This window comes from Rosa chinensis, chromosome 3, assembly GCF_002994745.2.
Source record: "Rosa chinensis cultivar Old Blush chromosome 3, RchiOBHm-V2, whole genome shotgun sequence".
Classification (NCBI taxonomy): domain Eukaryota; kingdom Viridiplantae; phylum Streptophyta; class Magnoliopsida; order Rosales; family Rosaceae; genus Rosa; species Rosa chinensis.
Genome location: NC_037090.1, coordinates 16573146 through 16589897, shown reverse-complemented (window position 1 = coordinate 16589897; position 16752 = coordinate 16573146). Strand labels below are relative to the sequence as shown.

Here is a 16752-nt window from a genome sequence, read left to right as displayed (position 1 = left end):
AATTAAAATAATAAAGTATTATTTACAAAAATAAAATAAAGAATATAAATATATACAAGTAAACACAAATAAGGGGGTTTAAGATTTATAAAATTGAAAATTAAAATTAAATGAAATAAAGAAAATATAAAAACATATATACAAGGATGAAATGTAAGAAACAAAGATCAAAACCAATATGATTCAACTCAATTCAAATCCTATATATAATTGATCATCTAAGTCATGAGAAAGAAGTCGATCATGTGAAACATTTGAAGCAAATGATTTCCCATATTTTACTTTCCTTTACTAATTAACCTAAGTGAAAGCACCTAGATCAATCCTATTAAACATGCAATCAAAGTCTAGAAAGCTAGCTAATCAAAACATGTTCAACGCAAGAAGCATAGAGAAATGTTATCAACTTAAGTGCATGCACAACCTAGTATGAATAAGTTCACCTATTTGCAATCCTCTTCAATTGAATTCGACCTCTGTCCAAAGCCTTTACTACTTGTGATTTAGGTTCACAAAACTATTAGGTGAATCGTTTACCTAAATCTAGCACCAATTACATGCAAATCCTATAAGTGTCGACCCAAATAAGATAAACATATAAAAGTTTTCTATCAAGCAAATTCAATCGAACAAACTCACATACGCAACTTAGAATCACAATTATGGAATTCGAAAACTTTATTTATTAACTATAATTCATAGTCTTACAAAATCAAACAAAGAAAACAAAAGAAATGATATAATACACCTTGAAAGATGAATTATAAAGCCTTGAGATGAAGAACTTGAAGATCCTTGAAAGCAAGCAATCTTCTACTAAGAACTAGAAAATGGAGAGGAAATGGAGAGACAAAGAAGATGAGATGGATGAAGGAATGTAACTAAGAACTAAGGAAAATGGAGAGGAAAATGGAGAGACAAAGAAGATGAGATGGATGAAGGAATCTAACTAAGAACTAAAGGAAATGGAGAGACAAAGAAGATGAGATGGATGAAGGAATGTGTTGTTACTTCTTTGTAGCCTCTATTTATAGGCTATCAAGCCATAATGTTTGGCCTTAAAAAAATCATGATGGGTTAGGTTTGAGCACTTAAACACTAATGGAATGGTTAGGTTTAAGCACTTAAACACTAATGGATTTTGTTAGGTTTAAGCCACTTTCTGCTCATTTTTCATTCAATTAATTCTCCACCAAGACTTTATATTTTGACCATGACTTCTTCATAACAAATATTCCACTATGAGTGTAGATCATCCTGGTCAAATTTCAGGGCTTTTAGTATAGTGGTTGGGCAGGAAATGCTGTTGGACTCCTTACAGGTCCAGTTTTCCAGTTTTGCTTCTACAGAAAATTGGACTGATCTTTTGAAGGCCTTCCACTTCTATCTGGATCTTGCACTCTTCATAAGAAATGTTTTTTAGGATGTCTAGAATGGATCCGCAGAGTTTCAGCTCATTTCGAGTTCATTTAGTCAGGTGGCCGCTCCTTCTTCCTTGCTTGGCTTGGTTTCTCCTAGCCGGAGTAGGAAAATGTGTAAAATTGACTTTTTTAGTACATTTCAATTTTTCTCCATCATTTCTAGGTAATTATGGATGTAACACTCACTTCTTCTTCATTTACTCCAATGTACCTAAAAATATAAATTCAGTTAAAAATCGATTCGGTTAAGGAATTAACTACTAAAATATCGCATTAAAATGCTCCTATCATTTGCTGACGTGGCAAACACGTGGGTTAAAAAAAAAAAGTGAAATGACCAATTTACCCTTTTTTTTGTTAATTCATTTTTTTTCTTTTCATTCTTCTTCTTCTGGGATTTTGTTCTAGCCAAACCACCGCAAGCTCCGCTCCTTCTCCTCCACCCAAGAATCAAAGAAAAATGGCTTCTGCTTCTTCAAACTCAGTCCTCTTCTTCTTCTCTCTCCTCCTCCTCTCTCTCATCTCCTTCCCCTCCACCCAAACCATCACCAACGCTGCCATCATCCTCTCCAATTCCTGCTACAAATCCATGTTCTTCGCATTCAACTCCCAGCAGACGGACCCAAAACGAAAGTTGGGTGACACGATTAACAAAAAAAAAAAAATCAAATCTTTCTACACTTAGAAAACTACTCTGGGCACCCAGGGACACCCATGTCTTCTTCTCCGCCAAAACCGATTTCCTTCTTCTCCGCTCAGCAACTTTCCTCTTCCGGGGCAACCAACTGGAAAACTGGTTCACTGCACACCAAATTTTGGTGAACCTTAGCTCCACCAATCATCTTCTTTCTTCGCAGAGACCGTCACCCATTCGCTAATAGAACCTCCATTCATCAAACCCCCTCCTCCACTGCCACAACCTCAGCATCCTCCTCCTCCACTGCCGCCGTCATGTCAGTAACAACATATACCAAATACTTCGATCAAAATCACAATCATAAGGCCAAAGCAACATATAACATGAATTCATGTATATAAGAACTAAAAACAAACCCAGCATAAACCAAAAAAGCAAAACCAACCCAGATAGCAATTGAGCACAATTAGATCAAGAAAAAGACTTGCCAGCTGGTACTTGGTACCTTTGGCTTCTCCCACACACTGCCAATTGCTCGATTTGGGTAAATGGTTCATTTCACTTTTTTTGGGGACCCACGTGCTTGCCACATCAACAAACAAACGGTGCCGTCAGAAATTTTGAACGGCAGTATCACGTTGATGCCAATTTAGGTCTTTAGGTATCACATTGATACTTTTGAGAGTTCGGGTATAAAATTGGCCTTGGCAGAATAGTTTGGGGACGGTAGCTGAATTTTTCTCCAAAAAAAAAGGGTAAATGGGTCATTTCACTTTTTTTTTTGACCCACGTGCTTGCCACGTCAGCAAACAAACGACGCCGTCAGAAATTTTGGACGGAAGTATCACATTGATGCCAATTTAGGTCTTTGGGTATCACATTGATACTTTTGAGAGTTCGGGTATCAAATTGGCCTTGGCAGAATAGTTTAGGAACGGTAGCTGAATTTTTCTCTATATTAAATGGAGACAAATTTATTTCTTACTCAAAAACGATTTTATTTAAAGACAAAAAAGAAAAACAACAAAATTATTGGGAAAAATACCAAACAACATCTATTATAAATAAAAAAATAAAAAATAATGGAAAGTCTTGAAAATATTCAAATAACTCGGCTCATAAATCTAGTCACTATGATCACACAGTAATTCTTCTTCACCCAACATAAAATCATCATCCCTAGAATCATTGTCAATAAAATCTCCATCATCTGCTACATTTTTTTTATATTTGTGTTGTTGACTATAATAATTTCAGAATTATATGACTGACATCCGTACCATCGGTTGCTGATGTTCAACGAGGTCAAATGATAGTCAAACTTTATCTTTTTGGGTCAAATGAAATCAATCATTCATCATATAATGTCTTAACACAACTTAGAAACGATTGTTGAAACTCTTCCATATGTCTGTGATCTATGTTTTCTGTACTATTTTTTTTCAGGAGTTCCACGTGCTCACTACAAAACACAATTGCTTTTAGTATTTGATTTATTTCATGATATTACAAATAAATGAAGTAGATTATCAATCACATAACTTCTAAAGTCTTCAATCTCGTCGCAATTAATCAAGATAAACCAATTTGCTTGTTTTAATTCTTCATGTGATCACTCAACCATTACCCCTTTTCCAGTTGGACTTACTCTCTGAGCGAAAACAAAAACTTCTGCGTTGGGTTCACTCCCTGACTGGCTTCGTTCCAGTCAATCAAAGGTTGTTTCGATATCTTCAAGATACATATTGAACAAAATGTTAATGATTCATACGATATATGAGCCTCAGCAATAGAACCTTCTGGTTGTGCTTTGTTCCGAACATATTTATGGGGAGGAGGTGGATGATGAATGGAATTAGCCAACCTGTTTGACTTGCCATCACACGAGTCTAGAACTTTTATAAACAATTTTTTTTTAATTAATGCATAAATAATTTTCTTTTACCCCATACGAAGAATTAAAATATTAGTTTATACAGGGATATATTGAAAATATTCTGGAAAATAATTTTTTTTTTTTGATATCTTCAATTTATTAGCCTCACTCAGATTCGCCTTGGAATGATTTCTCTTAACCGAGATTCCCCTCAAGGGAATTCAGTCAATTCACTTCACCCAGATTTCCCTTGATCACCCCTCACCCATATTCATCTTTAGGGAATTTCTCCTCACACAGATTCTCCTTGAGGGAATTTTGCCCTAGCTAAATCCACCTTGAGAGGTTTTACCTCACTCAGATTTGCCTTGAAGAGATTTTGCCTCACCTAAATCCTCTTTGAAAGGTTTCACCTCACCCAAATTCGCCTTGAGGAGATTTCGCCTCACCCAAATATGCCACATAATCATTAAGCGACAACCTGTAGAAGTCATTGCCTAATTGTTTTTTTGTGAGAAAATTAAAGTTATCACATAAATATTAACCGACAACACATATAAGTTGTTGTCTAATTGGTTTTCAGTGAGAAAGTTCAAGTTGTCACACAAACATTAAGTGACAACCTGTACAAGTTGTCACTTAATTGGTCGTTTGCAAGAAAATTAAAGTTGTCACATAAACATTAATCGACCACTAATAAAAGTCGTTGCCTAATTGGTTTTTAGCGATGAATTTTAAGTTGTCACATAAACATTAAGCGACAACCCGTTGAGTTCGTCACCTAATTGACCTTTTGCGAGAAAATTAAAGATGTCACATTAACATTAACGGACAACTAGTAGAAGTCGTCGCCTAATTAATTTTCAGTGAGAAAATTAAAGCTGTCACATTAACATTAACTAACAACTCGAAGAAGTTGTCGCCTAATTAGTTTTTAGTGAGGAAGTTCAGGTTGTCACATAATCATCAAGCGACAAACTGTAAAAGTCGTCGCCTAATTCGTCTTTTGCGAGAAAATTAAAGTTGTCACATTAACATTAAGCGACAACTTTATCGAGTTGTCGCCAAATTTATTTTCAGCGAGGAAATTGAAATTGTCACATAAACATTAAGCGACAACCCGATAAAGTTGTCGCCAAATTGATTTTCAGCGAGGAAATTCAAATTGTCACATAAATATCAAGCAACAACCCGATAAAGTTGTCGCCAAATTGATTTTCAGCGAGGAAGGTAAGGTTGTCACATAATCATTAACCGACAACTCACAGAAGTAGTCACTAAATCAGTATTCAGTGACAAAAATCTAGTTGTAACATAAACATTAAGCGACAATTCACAGAAGTTGTCGCCTAATTAATCTTTTGCGAGGAAGTTAAAGTTGTCACATAAACATTAACCGACAATTGGTAGAAATTGTCGCTTAATTGATATTTTGTGAGGAATTGGGTGTCGCATAATGTCATATGGGCGACAACTGTCAATTTCTTGCAAATTCCTACTTTTTGCGACAAATTGGTTGTCGCTGATGGGATCATGTGCGACAACTGAAATTTCCTTGTATTTGCCAAGCTTTTGCGACAAATTTTGGGTTGTCACAATGAAATTCCTCGCTTTTGCTATTTTCTCTTGTAGTGTTTGGTCAGGCGGCCGCTCCTTCTTCTTTGCTTGGTTTGGTTTCTCCTAGCCGGAGTAGGAATATGTGTAAAATTGATCTTTTAGTACATTTCCATTTTTTTCCATCATTTCCAGGTAATTATGGACCTAACGCTCATTTCACCTTCATCTACTCCAATGTACCTAAAAATAGAAATTGAATTAAAAATCGATTCAGTTAAGGAATTAACTAAGCAAAATGTGAGGAATTAACTATTAAAATATCACATTAAAATGCTCTTATCAAGCATGTTTCTCAAATGGAGTTAATTTCCTGTCTATCTAAGGGAGAATTTGTCATGCCAAAAAATATGTATGACTACAACTTCAGCGCATGAGTCCTCTCAGGCATCCTCGCTATAATAATTAAAAGAAACGATTACTGATCTACCGGTTTTAGTTAATCGGCAGTTTTAGGCTCACACATAGTAATTTGGATAAATTATTATGTGGTCCAAACCAATAATATTAATCGAATTTGGTGGGAACCATGCAGTGAGTGAAAAAAAAAATTAAATTAAACGACCAAACATAAATAATTGCAAGTCATATCAACCCAGATCACCACGTGCACTATGGTTCGGAACCATGTTATAATCTCTCAGTAATTTGGAAATGGTAAGAATAGATCGAGTAAAAATTCAAATATTACTACAACAATCTAACGTGTCGATGAAGATTATAGCTAGATAGCTTTTTGAAAGTAAGAAAGAAAAAAAATCAAATTTATTAGTCTGTAAAGCTTTTGTAATTTTATAGAGGAAGGGGAGAATTTTCAGGGCCAATTATATAGAGGATAATATAGTGGTCATATACTCATATATATCTGAAATTTGATGATCACTTGATGTTAGGCGGTCGAGATTTTCCTCGAAGCTAGTAAAATAAGCACGCTGCCGGAAAAACGAACACCTCAAGTGATGGGGCTCCGGTTTTGAGCAAAATCACGCTGCCGGACGTACTTTTCTGTTTTTGGAAGACAAAACTACTTGAAAATCACATAAACTACATAAGTCAAAGGACCTTATGACTCCACAAGATTGAGTAGTAGTAGTAGTAGAAATCCTTAGCTAAGTATATAATTTATTAAATTTTCTACTAGACATCTAGACTTATCCAACTTTTATTTGAAATAAATAAATGTTATTTAACTATCTGTTTGAAATTTTTTTTATCAGATAAACAACTTAAATGCTACAACTAGTTTTTCGTGAGTCAAACTCACAACCTCTCACTTACGAAAAGAAGACTATGCCACTAAACCAAATTGTACTATGCGGAAATAATTTTTCTTATAACAAATTATATATATATATATATATATATTATATTTAATTAAAATTATTATTACCGAAAAAATATGGGGCCATGACCACTTACCCGATTTTAGGCTAATAGCCCACTTACTCCACTAAGAGTTTTTTAACCCCATTTACCCAATCTAACAACTATTGACAGTTTTAACCTTATTTTAATTATTAAATTACAATCATGAATCATCTCTCTCTCCCTCCCCCCTCCCCTCTTCGATCTATTCTCTCTCTCTCTCTCTCTCTCTCTCACTCAAGCCAGATGTATTCATTTCGACTTCTGCAGACGCCGGCGACATCACAGTGGGGTTGGAGGTGATGACGAAGCGGTGAGGCCACAGTTGTTCGATGACTTTCGGAGAAGTTCAACCTCCGGCAATGATTTGATTCGAACCGAGAAGATCCGAATTTGATCCTGCAGAACCAGACGCCTCCGTCAGTACAACCATTTGAATATGAATCCGATCAATCAGCAAGTACTCCGATCGATCTGCAATTACAGCCATTTTCGGAGGCGAGAACCTAGCGAGCACAGGCAGCGGATCAAGGAAGGCAACGCTGTCGTGAAAACCTGAAACAAAGCAACCCCCAAACCACCGGCGAAAAACCCAGCCGGCCTCACACGCTAATGGGTGCCCAGAGCACTTTTTTTTTTTTTGGTATACTTTGAGTTCCTAGAATGAGGAAGGAAAAAAATAAATAAATAAACGTGTACAATTGTACATATAAATTGATCAATTATGTCTGTAGTGTATTCATTTTGGTTTTGGGAGTTTATGTCATTCACTTGAGGGCAAACATATGATTATTGGAGGGCAATAATAAGATTACTGAGGGGCAATAAAATGTTTATTGGGGTAATAATAAGATTATTGGGGGGCAATAACAAAATTATTTATTTGGATAAACCTCCGAAAGCTTTCAAAATTCAAAACAACTTCATTATTCACTAATTATTGATCCCCAATAACAAGTTTATTGGGGGGGGGAATAATATGATTACTGGGTTTTATTAGGGGGTAATAAAATCAAACGCCAAAATCCTGTCACAGGTCCGGTAGCCGGATTAGGGATTCCGGTAATAGATCGCAGGATTTCGATAACCGGTAGCCGGATTCCTGTCACCGGTAACCGGATTCCTGTCACCGGTCGCCTAAGTCCGCTGCCAGTCACTAGTCACCGGAGCACAGCAAGGTGGAGGATGACTTTTCTCTCTAAGTGAAAAAGAAGGAGAGGGCAAAAAAGTCCCAAAAATAAATAAAAAGAATAAAAAAAGAATTAATTGAGTAGTAGGGAAATAATCCCTTAGAGTGTTTTGGATAAATGAGGTTAGTAAACTGTTGGTGGAGCAAGTGAGCAATTTTGTTGTTGAAATTGGGTAAATAATCATTTCCCCAAAAAATATACGCATGTTTAGTATCATTTGGTCTAGTGACATAAATTTTCCTTTTATAAGTGAAAGATCGTGAGTTCAACTTACAATAGAGTGATAGACTAATTGTTGTATATGAATTATTTATTTGATAAAAACTAGATAAATAAAAAAACACACACACATCGTCAGGCAGGATCAAAACACCGGATTTTTGCTTTTGCCTTGTATATAGTTAGTGCAACGATACTCTTCAAAAAGGGACGCCACACAGCCTTTCACCAGATGATGCCGCTTCATATTCGTCACTCTACGTTATTATTTGCTGCACAATTTAGGTGTTGTAATCGTTCTAATCTTTTTAGAGCCATCGAACTCGACAAGTTAGATTAATCAGTTTGAATAAGCTGTATCAAATAATTGATGGTAGCTCATCAGTCATCAACTTAGGAACCTTATATGGATCCTTGCTAGAACTGCGGCATGATAAGCTTCCTCTTGCAGTCAAGGAGGTAGGACCTAACGAGTAATAAGAGTCAAAAAGTGACTGATATCAAACATATGTAGTGTATATCAGTGGGCCGTTGAGGCACGAGCAAATTTCTTTCACTACTCCAATCATTTCCACAAGCTCGACTATACAATGTCATATATTGACATTATCCAATGCAGATAGATTCTTTTTTGTCCCAGATACAGATGCATATTATTTCAATGTTACTGCAGAAAAGAAAAGAAGAAGCGTACTCTTTAGAAAATTCTTACCCTTTTGTTACTGGAGAGTGGAGACAAAAAAGCCTAAATTAAAGCGTATATAAGTATGTACCCGTGCATTACTATAATCTATAATCATTCATATATGTGAGATATCTAGTTTGGTTAGAAAAAGAGGCTTGAGCTAGAGGTTATAATATGGGTTGATTGTTTCAAGGTATATTCTGAGAAGGGTGTGAAGATTTTCAAAAGCTGATGAAACCCTAAAAGATATAGGGGCATATATGCACTTTTGAAATGCTTTATTGTAACTGAAGGGTGAACTGTGAAGGGTCCAGGTTGCAGTTAAAGTTGCAGAGAGGAGTATTATGCTTTACATGTTGGAGAGGAAAGGAATATGAACACAGTTCCTACTATCTAACATAAATATTCAACAATGGACCACCCCACTTGTCTCATCCTCTGAAACTAGTGTTGGTAACTTTGTCTTCACAATCCTTGATAAATTATAGCATAGAAATGAATGTATAATGTATTTGATGCCTGATGATAATGTGAATCTAACGTCAGGTTCTGGTTTTGGTCCCCCTCTTTTGTACTCTTGTTTTCCATTTCTTAATTTAAGAAGATGGAAAGGATCTCTCCCTCACCATTCCAAGCCTTTAAAAAAAAAAAAAATTCTAACATCCGGTATTAAAATTCGACCAAAAAAAAAAAGAGTCAGGTATTTAAAGCCTAGCTAGCTTGCTTTATCATTAGATTAAGTTCACTCATTGGGCCACCAGGTCATTACTTTTCACTGTTTTTTAGTGTTTATTTCCACTATCAAACACTGTCAAGAAAAATATCGATCTCATGCATATAGATTGTTACAAGTAATAAAGAGGGTCGGGCTCTTGCTTGGTACACAAGCAGGGCAGTCTCAAACTTTTCAGAGGTCCTGTGCAAAAACTTAAAATGCGGCTCTTTAGGTTTTAATCTTATATGAAAATATTATGAAGAAAAAATCATTGATAACTCAAAAACTTCTACTTCAAAAATGTCAAATATTCAATCAAAATGTAAAGTTTGTAGCCAAGATAAATTACAAAAGATCTCACATAAAACCCTCAACAACTTTGTTGCCATTCCCATTCTCTCTGGTATTATCAACTGATTCCTTCCTATCAATGTGCTCTTCATTGATTAAATGTTCAGCCAAACCTTATGGTTCTCTGGTAATGAACCTATCAAGACTTCCCTTTAAAGAAGAGCCCTAATTCATATTATTTTTAATATAAGAATTGAACATACTATTATGAAGATTATACAAATTGAACTATTACATAATAATTGAACAAATACTAAGCAAAATATTTATTCATTTTTGATCCACAAATCAATTTATCATACTTCAGTATCAATTAGTCATACTTGAGTCGTGACTAGGGTCTAGAAATTACTGATGAGAATATGCGATTCATTTTGCTTCAAAGGCTCTAACGGAATATTAATGAAGACTTGAAATGAGACTTTGGGAGTCTAAGAGAGAAGTCAGAGAACATGGTCTTCTCTAATTTGGAATTTTTTTAGAGCAATTAGAGAATGAGAAAGGATGAACATTAAAAAAAGATAGATGAGAAATAATAAAGAGGCCACTGAGAATTGAGGAGGGACTGAAGGGAGAGAGAACGAATGCAGGAAAAAAAAAATAAAGGACCCTACTCCATACTGTTTTTTATATTTAGTTATATAAATATAAAGCATTAATCCAAAAATTACGGCCCTCTCACTTTGAGGCCCTGTGCTATCTCACTTCTTGCACAGCATCAGAGGCGGCTCTGCACACTGGATAGACTCATCTTGCTAATAAAACCAATCCAGAAACCCTAAAACTCTAACCTCCATGATCGTAAGATTCATGCAATCCATAAAAGACTCATCGGAGATTCTGGAATTGAAACAATGCATCACACAGAACAGAAAGTAATCAAAGGGTGCCATAATGAAAGCACATGATTAACAGGGCAGGCCTAGGGCATTGTTTGTAGATGATGATCGATCATTAGGCGGGGTTTAGGGCTTTAAATAATTTGAAAACCAACAAAGCACCGTATTTTTATTATGTATTCTTTCTCATGTCTGATATGCCACATCTTTTTCCTTTTATAATTAATTAGTAAGCGTAGGACCCTCGTGTCCAATAAAAAGAATCCATGTCGAAGAAAAAGGGGGATTCGTTCTGATCAATTTGTTCCCGCATCCGCCGGAGGAGGCTCCATTCCATCAGACCAAAAAAAAAAAAAAAAAAAGAGGCTCCATTCCATTAACCAATCCTAGCTACTCGAATCTGGATATTACTGCTGGGGCTATTAGTATTCACTATACTCTGTGAACTTTATGATGTAGGCCCTTCTCTTCTGACCAACCCAGATTCATAACTAGGTAGGGTGAAAGCTCGTGAAGGGTTCTGAACTATAACTGGCAGGCATTGAAACAAGATTCATGAAGAAAGGAAATTCCTAGCAGCTAGACTACTGTATTTCTGCAGCTGAATTCCTGGCTTTCTTGCACCATTGCTTGAATTCAAGAAAGAAAGAAAGAAATTTACTGACTGGAGAGGTGAGGTGACTATACAAGATGGTCAAAGTTGCATTGTGCATAGCCGATTAGTGTTTATGGATTACTGGATCATGGCACGAGCTTAACAGTGCTCCGCATGCAGTAGCCAGGAGCCGGTAGCCCAGCAGCAGTGTAGTAGTAGTCAGTAGTGCAGTAATTTTTATTATTAGGTATATATTGGTCGACCAAAAGTCAAACTGTCCGGCTCAAGACGCCCCGAGATAATAACCTCTTTACCTAACTTTTCATATTGCATTAAGTCTGCAATGACCTGGTGCCATGTCAGCATTCCATTAGACTAACTACCCCATGCGGCTGGTTGAAAATAGTATTAGGAGCCCAGCTTCATGGTTACTAATTTATACTTGTTCACAGTTCACCACAATATTAGATTAGCAATTTGGACTCTTGAGTGATGGTATTCGGATAAATTTTTAGGCGGGGTTTTTCTTATCACGTGGTTTTAGGGCCACTCAATCAGAAGAAATGAAAATTTTCATTTTTTTCGAAACTGTCATTGCTCTCTAAAGTGCAATACTCAAAACACTCTCCTGTTATGCAGTGATTAACTCTCCTCACCACGTGTCGGTACGACTGCCCCACGCAAGACTCTCTCTGATATTCCCACCAGACATCCATCATGTATATCATAATTTTTTTTTTCTTCCAAATTTCCTGTTTGGAGAGGTGAGAAAGAAAAAAGATTCAAATTTTGATGATTTGTTTTGTTTAGTCAATTATTCTTTTTTAAATTTATGAATGAAAATCTACTAAATAAATTGATTCACCTGCTTTTTTATGCAGCTCTCAATCTCCTTCAACATTTTTTGGCCCAGCACCTAGGTGACTTTTAGGCATTATAATCATCGTGCCCTGACATCGCCGAAATATGCAGAAATGAGGGAAGACATAAAGTTGTATGTGTACTATACGAATTAAGCACTTCAATTGTTGAAGAATTATTTGAGTAGAAGAAGTTGTTTTCACCTACTCTTCTTGACCCTAACTATTTACAATAACCAAAACGTGTGATTGTACATGTTAGACGCTGATGAAAATTAACTAGTCACAAAATAGAAACACATTGTTTTGGGGTTTGTCTTGAATTAAACACAAGGTGAGGACTCTACCATCAATTTAAAAGAGTACATTCTCCATATGCCCGGTTATGTCGAGCAAAGAAAATTGGAGACAGCTTCCTCGAGAACAGTGGATTCTCGCAGTGAATAGTCTCTCTCTCTCTCTCCCCTTCTTTTCCTTTTCACCTCCATTAAGTGAATCCCAAAAGTCTTATCCTTATGATTATAAAGGAAGACAAAAAATCAATCAATTGGATACAAACAGTAACTAAGAAAGAGGAGGAGTGTGAGAAGAAACACCAACCTACTCACCATCTTCTCCACTCCTCAATCACTGAACACTAACCCCATTTTTCCTCCAAAGAGGCCTAACCATTTCTAAGAGCTACCTAGCTATACTAATCCCTCCAAACATTCCTTCAAAAATGCTAAGCGGAACCTGCATTGTCCTCATCTCTCTTCTCGCTTCATTCTCTCTTGCTAAAGCCTACCTCAACCTCACTCTTCCAGGCCAACATCCCAACCCAGATGAAGTTGTTCAAGAAGTTCATAGGTACATTATTCACCTCTGTTTCCTCTGTTTCTTTCACTCCTCTCTTTGTAGATCTGAGTACTCGATACTTCATTTTTTCTTGCAGGAGGGTAAATGCTTCTATAGTAAGAAGACAAATGCTGCAAGTAACCAAGAGAGACCAGTTCTCTTCATGCCTAACAGGAAACCCTATCGACGATTGCTGGAAATGCGACCCAGACTGGCCCAGCAACCGTCAACGCTTAGCAGACTGCGCAATCGGGTTTGGTCAGTATGCTCTTGGAGGCAAAGGTGGGGAGTACTACATTGTCACCGACTCTTCTGACGATGATGCCGTGAATCCAAAGCCGGGAACTCTGAGATACGCTGTGATTCAGCCAGAACCGCTGTGGATTGTGTTCCCGAGCAACATGCTCATCAAGCTTTCTCAGGAGCTCATCTTTAATAGCTACAAGACTCTTGATGGGCGAGGAGCTAATGTTCATATTACGGGTGGGGGTTGCATTACTTTGCAGTATATAAGCAATGTCATCATCCACAATGTGCATATCCACCATTGTGTTCCCTCAGGTAAAAACAATTTCTCAGTTTCTTTCATGAATATGCGTTTCTATAGTTGCCAGAAAATGTGGTCCATTCACAGTCTTAGAGGGGAGTGAAGAAAATCTCAAAGGAATTTTTGCTTTTCACCACTTTAGTTTCTTTGAGACACTTTACTGGAAACCATATACTTTTCTATCACTTAAAAAAGTTACATGTATTTGATTTACGAAATAAATATTGAGATCGCAGGTATAATTGTTTACCTAGAACGTTTGGTGTGCCAATAATTGCGAGTATCCAGTTTCCTTGATATGCTTGGTTTGTCTGTATCTAAGTTTTTTTTTTATCTGACTGTATCTAAAGTTTCATGGTAGCTTGCTTTCCAATAAATAAATAAATAAATTATTTTAAAAAAAAATTTCATGGTAGCTTGTGTTTGGTTGCTTTATTAGTAGCATTGGTCTATTTTTTGTGTTGATTTTGTACTACTATCTAAAACGATATCGTTTTCAGATTTAAAGTTGATTATTTAAGATTAAAGTTGATTAGTAGCATTAGATTAATTGTGCTACAACACACAGTTAGAGCATTTCACATGAGCCGAAGATGTTTATCTTAAGCCTAGAAAATCTTTAGGTTCCCCTTGACAAAATCCAAAAAAAAAAAAAACATTTTGAAATTGTTTCATGATTTCAGATTTTAGAACCGTACTTTTCAAATAAATTACTATAATTTTGAGAGCTTTTTACCATAATAATCATAACTTTTTTTTTTTTTAATAAAGAGCTAATGCGGGCTATCTTCAAGCTTTGAATAATGAAACTGTTTGAATACAGGAGACATTAAGCCTAAATCCCTAATTACAATAACCATACTTTGAGTAAAGCATATATTTATATTTTTTCACCGATAAATTTACTTCTGCACACCTGGCTAATAATGAAAAAAAATACTCACCGTTACGGCGTTAACGACATTTTACCATTTACCATGCAGGGAACACTAATGTGCGGTCAAGCCCAACCCACTACGGCTACCGCACGAAGTCGGACGGCGACGGCATCTCCATCTTCGGGTCCAAAGACATATGGGTCGACCACTGCAGCCTATCACACTGCAAGGACGGTCTGATCGACGCCGTGATGGGTTCCACAGGCATCACAATCTCAAACAACTACTTCTCCAATCACAACGAAGTGATGCTACTGGGCCACAGCGACGATTACGTCCCCGACACCGGCATGCAGGTGACCATAGCCTTCAACCACTTCGGCGAGAATCTGGTGCAGCGCATGCCCAGGTGCAGACGCGGCTACATCCACGTGGTGAACAACGACTTCACTGCATGGGAGATGTACGCGATCGGCGGGAGCGGGAACCCCACGATAAATAGCCAGGGCAACCGGTACACGGCACCGACCAATAGGAACGCGAAGGAGGTGACGAAGCGGGTGGACACAGAGGAGGGGAGTTGGAAGGGGTGGAATTGGAGGTCGGAGGGGGACATAATGGTGAATGGAGCCTTCTTCGTGGCGTCCGGCGCCGGAGTGGAGATCAAGTACGAGAAGGCATATAGTGTGGAGCCCAAGTCAGCGGTGCTCATTGACCAACTCATCATGCATGCTGGTGCTCTCGGAGTTGGTGGCAGGTCCGCTCTCTTTTTCTTTTTTGTTCTTCTTTTTCTTTTCTACTGGTGCTGCACTTTGTTTTTTGCTCTTTTGGTTTCACTTTTACTTTTTTCTTAATTTGCTGGGAATCGCTTTTCACAATAGTTAACTAGTTCATGCCCTAATTTAAGGTGGGTTGAGTTAGAATCTACTTGGTTTGAGGTTGGGTTCATCTTGGGAGAAACAAGGACTTGTAGCGTTATTGTCTTGCTTCCAACACGTCCCTCTTACTAAAATGATATAATAATGGATTCATTTCATTAGTGTTTTGGGATTGTGGTATTATATATGTAGAAGTGTGATTTTGCTAGGTAAGTGTTTTCTGGAAGCAGTTTTGTCTTGGTGGTAGATTCAAAGTGATTTGAATACAAGTGCTTTCTAAAGAAGTATCTTCCTAAGAAAGCAATAAAGATGGTTTCTATAACACATAAAGCAGTTGATTTTTCTGCCGAACAATGTCATACAAGTATTTCACAGCTCTAGAAGCAAAACCTGACCACTTGGAGCTTTATTGTTTGAGGGTGTTTTCATTAGAAGCGGTTTTGCTCAAAAGTGCTTTTGTAAGGAGTACATCAAACTTGAAAGGCGTTACAAGTGCCAAGCACATTTGTCTAAGCACCTTTTGGTTATATGGCTCTTGGAAGTATGGTACAAACAAAAGCTTCTTTGGGTTAGTTGCATATTTCATTATTCACTCCTTAACTCTTTGTTTATTAGTGTTCCAAGTCTTTGAGAATTGGGTTTTAGTTCTTTTTGGGATTTAAATGGAAAAAGCTGTTCAAAGATGCTCTGAGATTGTGACAATGAATTATAATGCAAATTTGAATGAGCAGGGACAACAATCTGGGGAAGTGGAACACAGGACCCAACGAAGGTTTCGATTCAGGCCCCGATTATGAGGATGAAATGTCTGGAAGCAGCATGAGCATGCCAATGCAGCCACTTTCATCCACCTCCATTCTCTTTACCTTTTTGATTTCGTTCTCATGTTTTTGTATATTATCTCCGAATTGCATTTGATCGCATTGAGAAACTAACCAATGGTTTCAATTTCAACTTATTGTTAACTTGGTGTACATTGTTGACCGCCTAATTTCTTACGGTTTAAGCTTTTCAGTTCATGGTTTAACATATACAAGTCTATGTTTTTTTTTTTTGGTCATACTGGTTTGTATTTCCACATACTAGGTTAGGCACAATCCGAGGAAAGAAGTCAGTGATTATTGGCTCGTTTATCAACAATTTAAGCTTTGAAGTTCAGTGATTGTATAAAACTTTTTTGTCTCGCAATAATCTTGTTGTAGGAGAATAGAATTGTGTTTATTATTGATAATAGGAGCCCTTTAT

At 36.9% G+C, this 16752-nt stretch overlaps 1 protein-coding gene across 1 annotated transcript; it reads left to right on the top strand.

Annotated features, from left to right (window-relative positions):
- Positions 1-12863: 12863 nt before the first annotated feature.
- Positions 12864-16536, top strand: LOC112191795 (probable pectate lyase 12). The gene is made up of 4 exons (XM_024331206.2): positions 12864-13216; positions 13302-13765; positions 14735-15386; positions 16239-16536. The coding sequence occupies exons 1-4, from the start codon at positions 13089-13091 to the stop codon at positions 16423-16425; spliced, it is 1431 nt and encodes a 476-aa protein (XP_024186974.1). The 5' UTR covers positions 12864-13088; the 3' UTR covers positions 16426-16536.
- Positions 16537-16752: the final 216 nt, after the last annotated feature.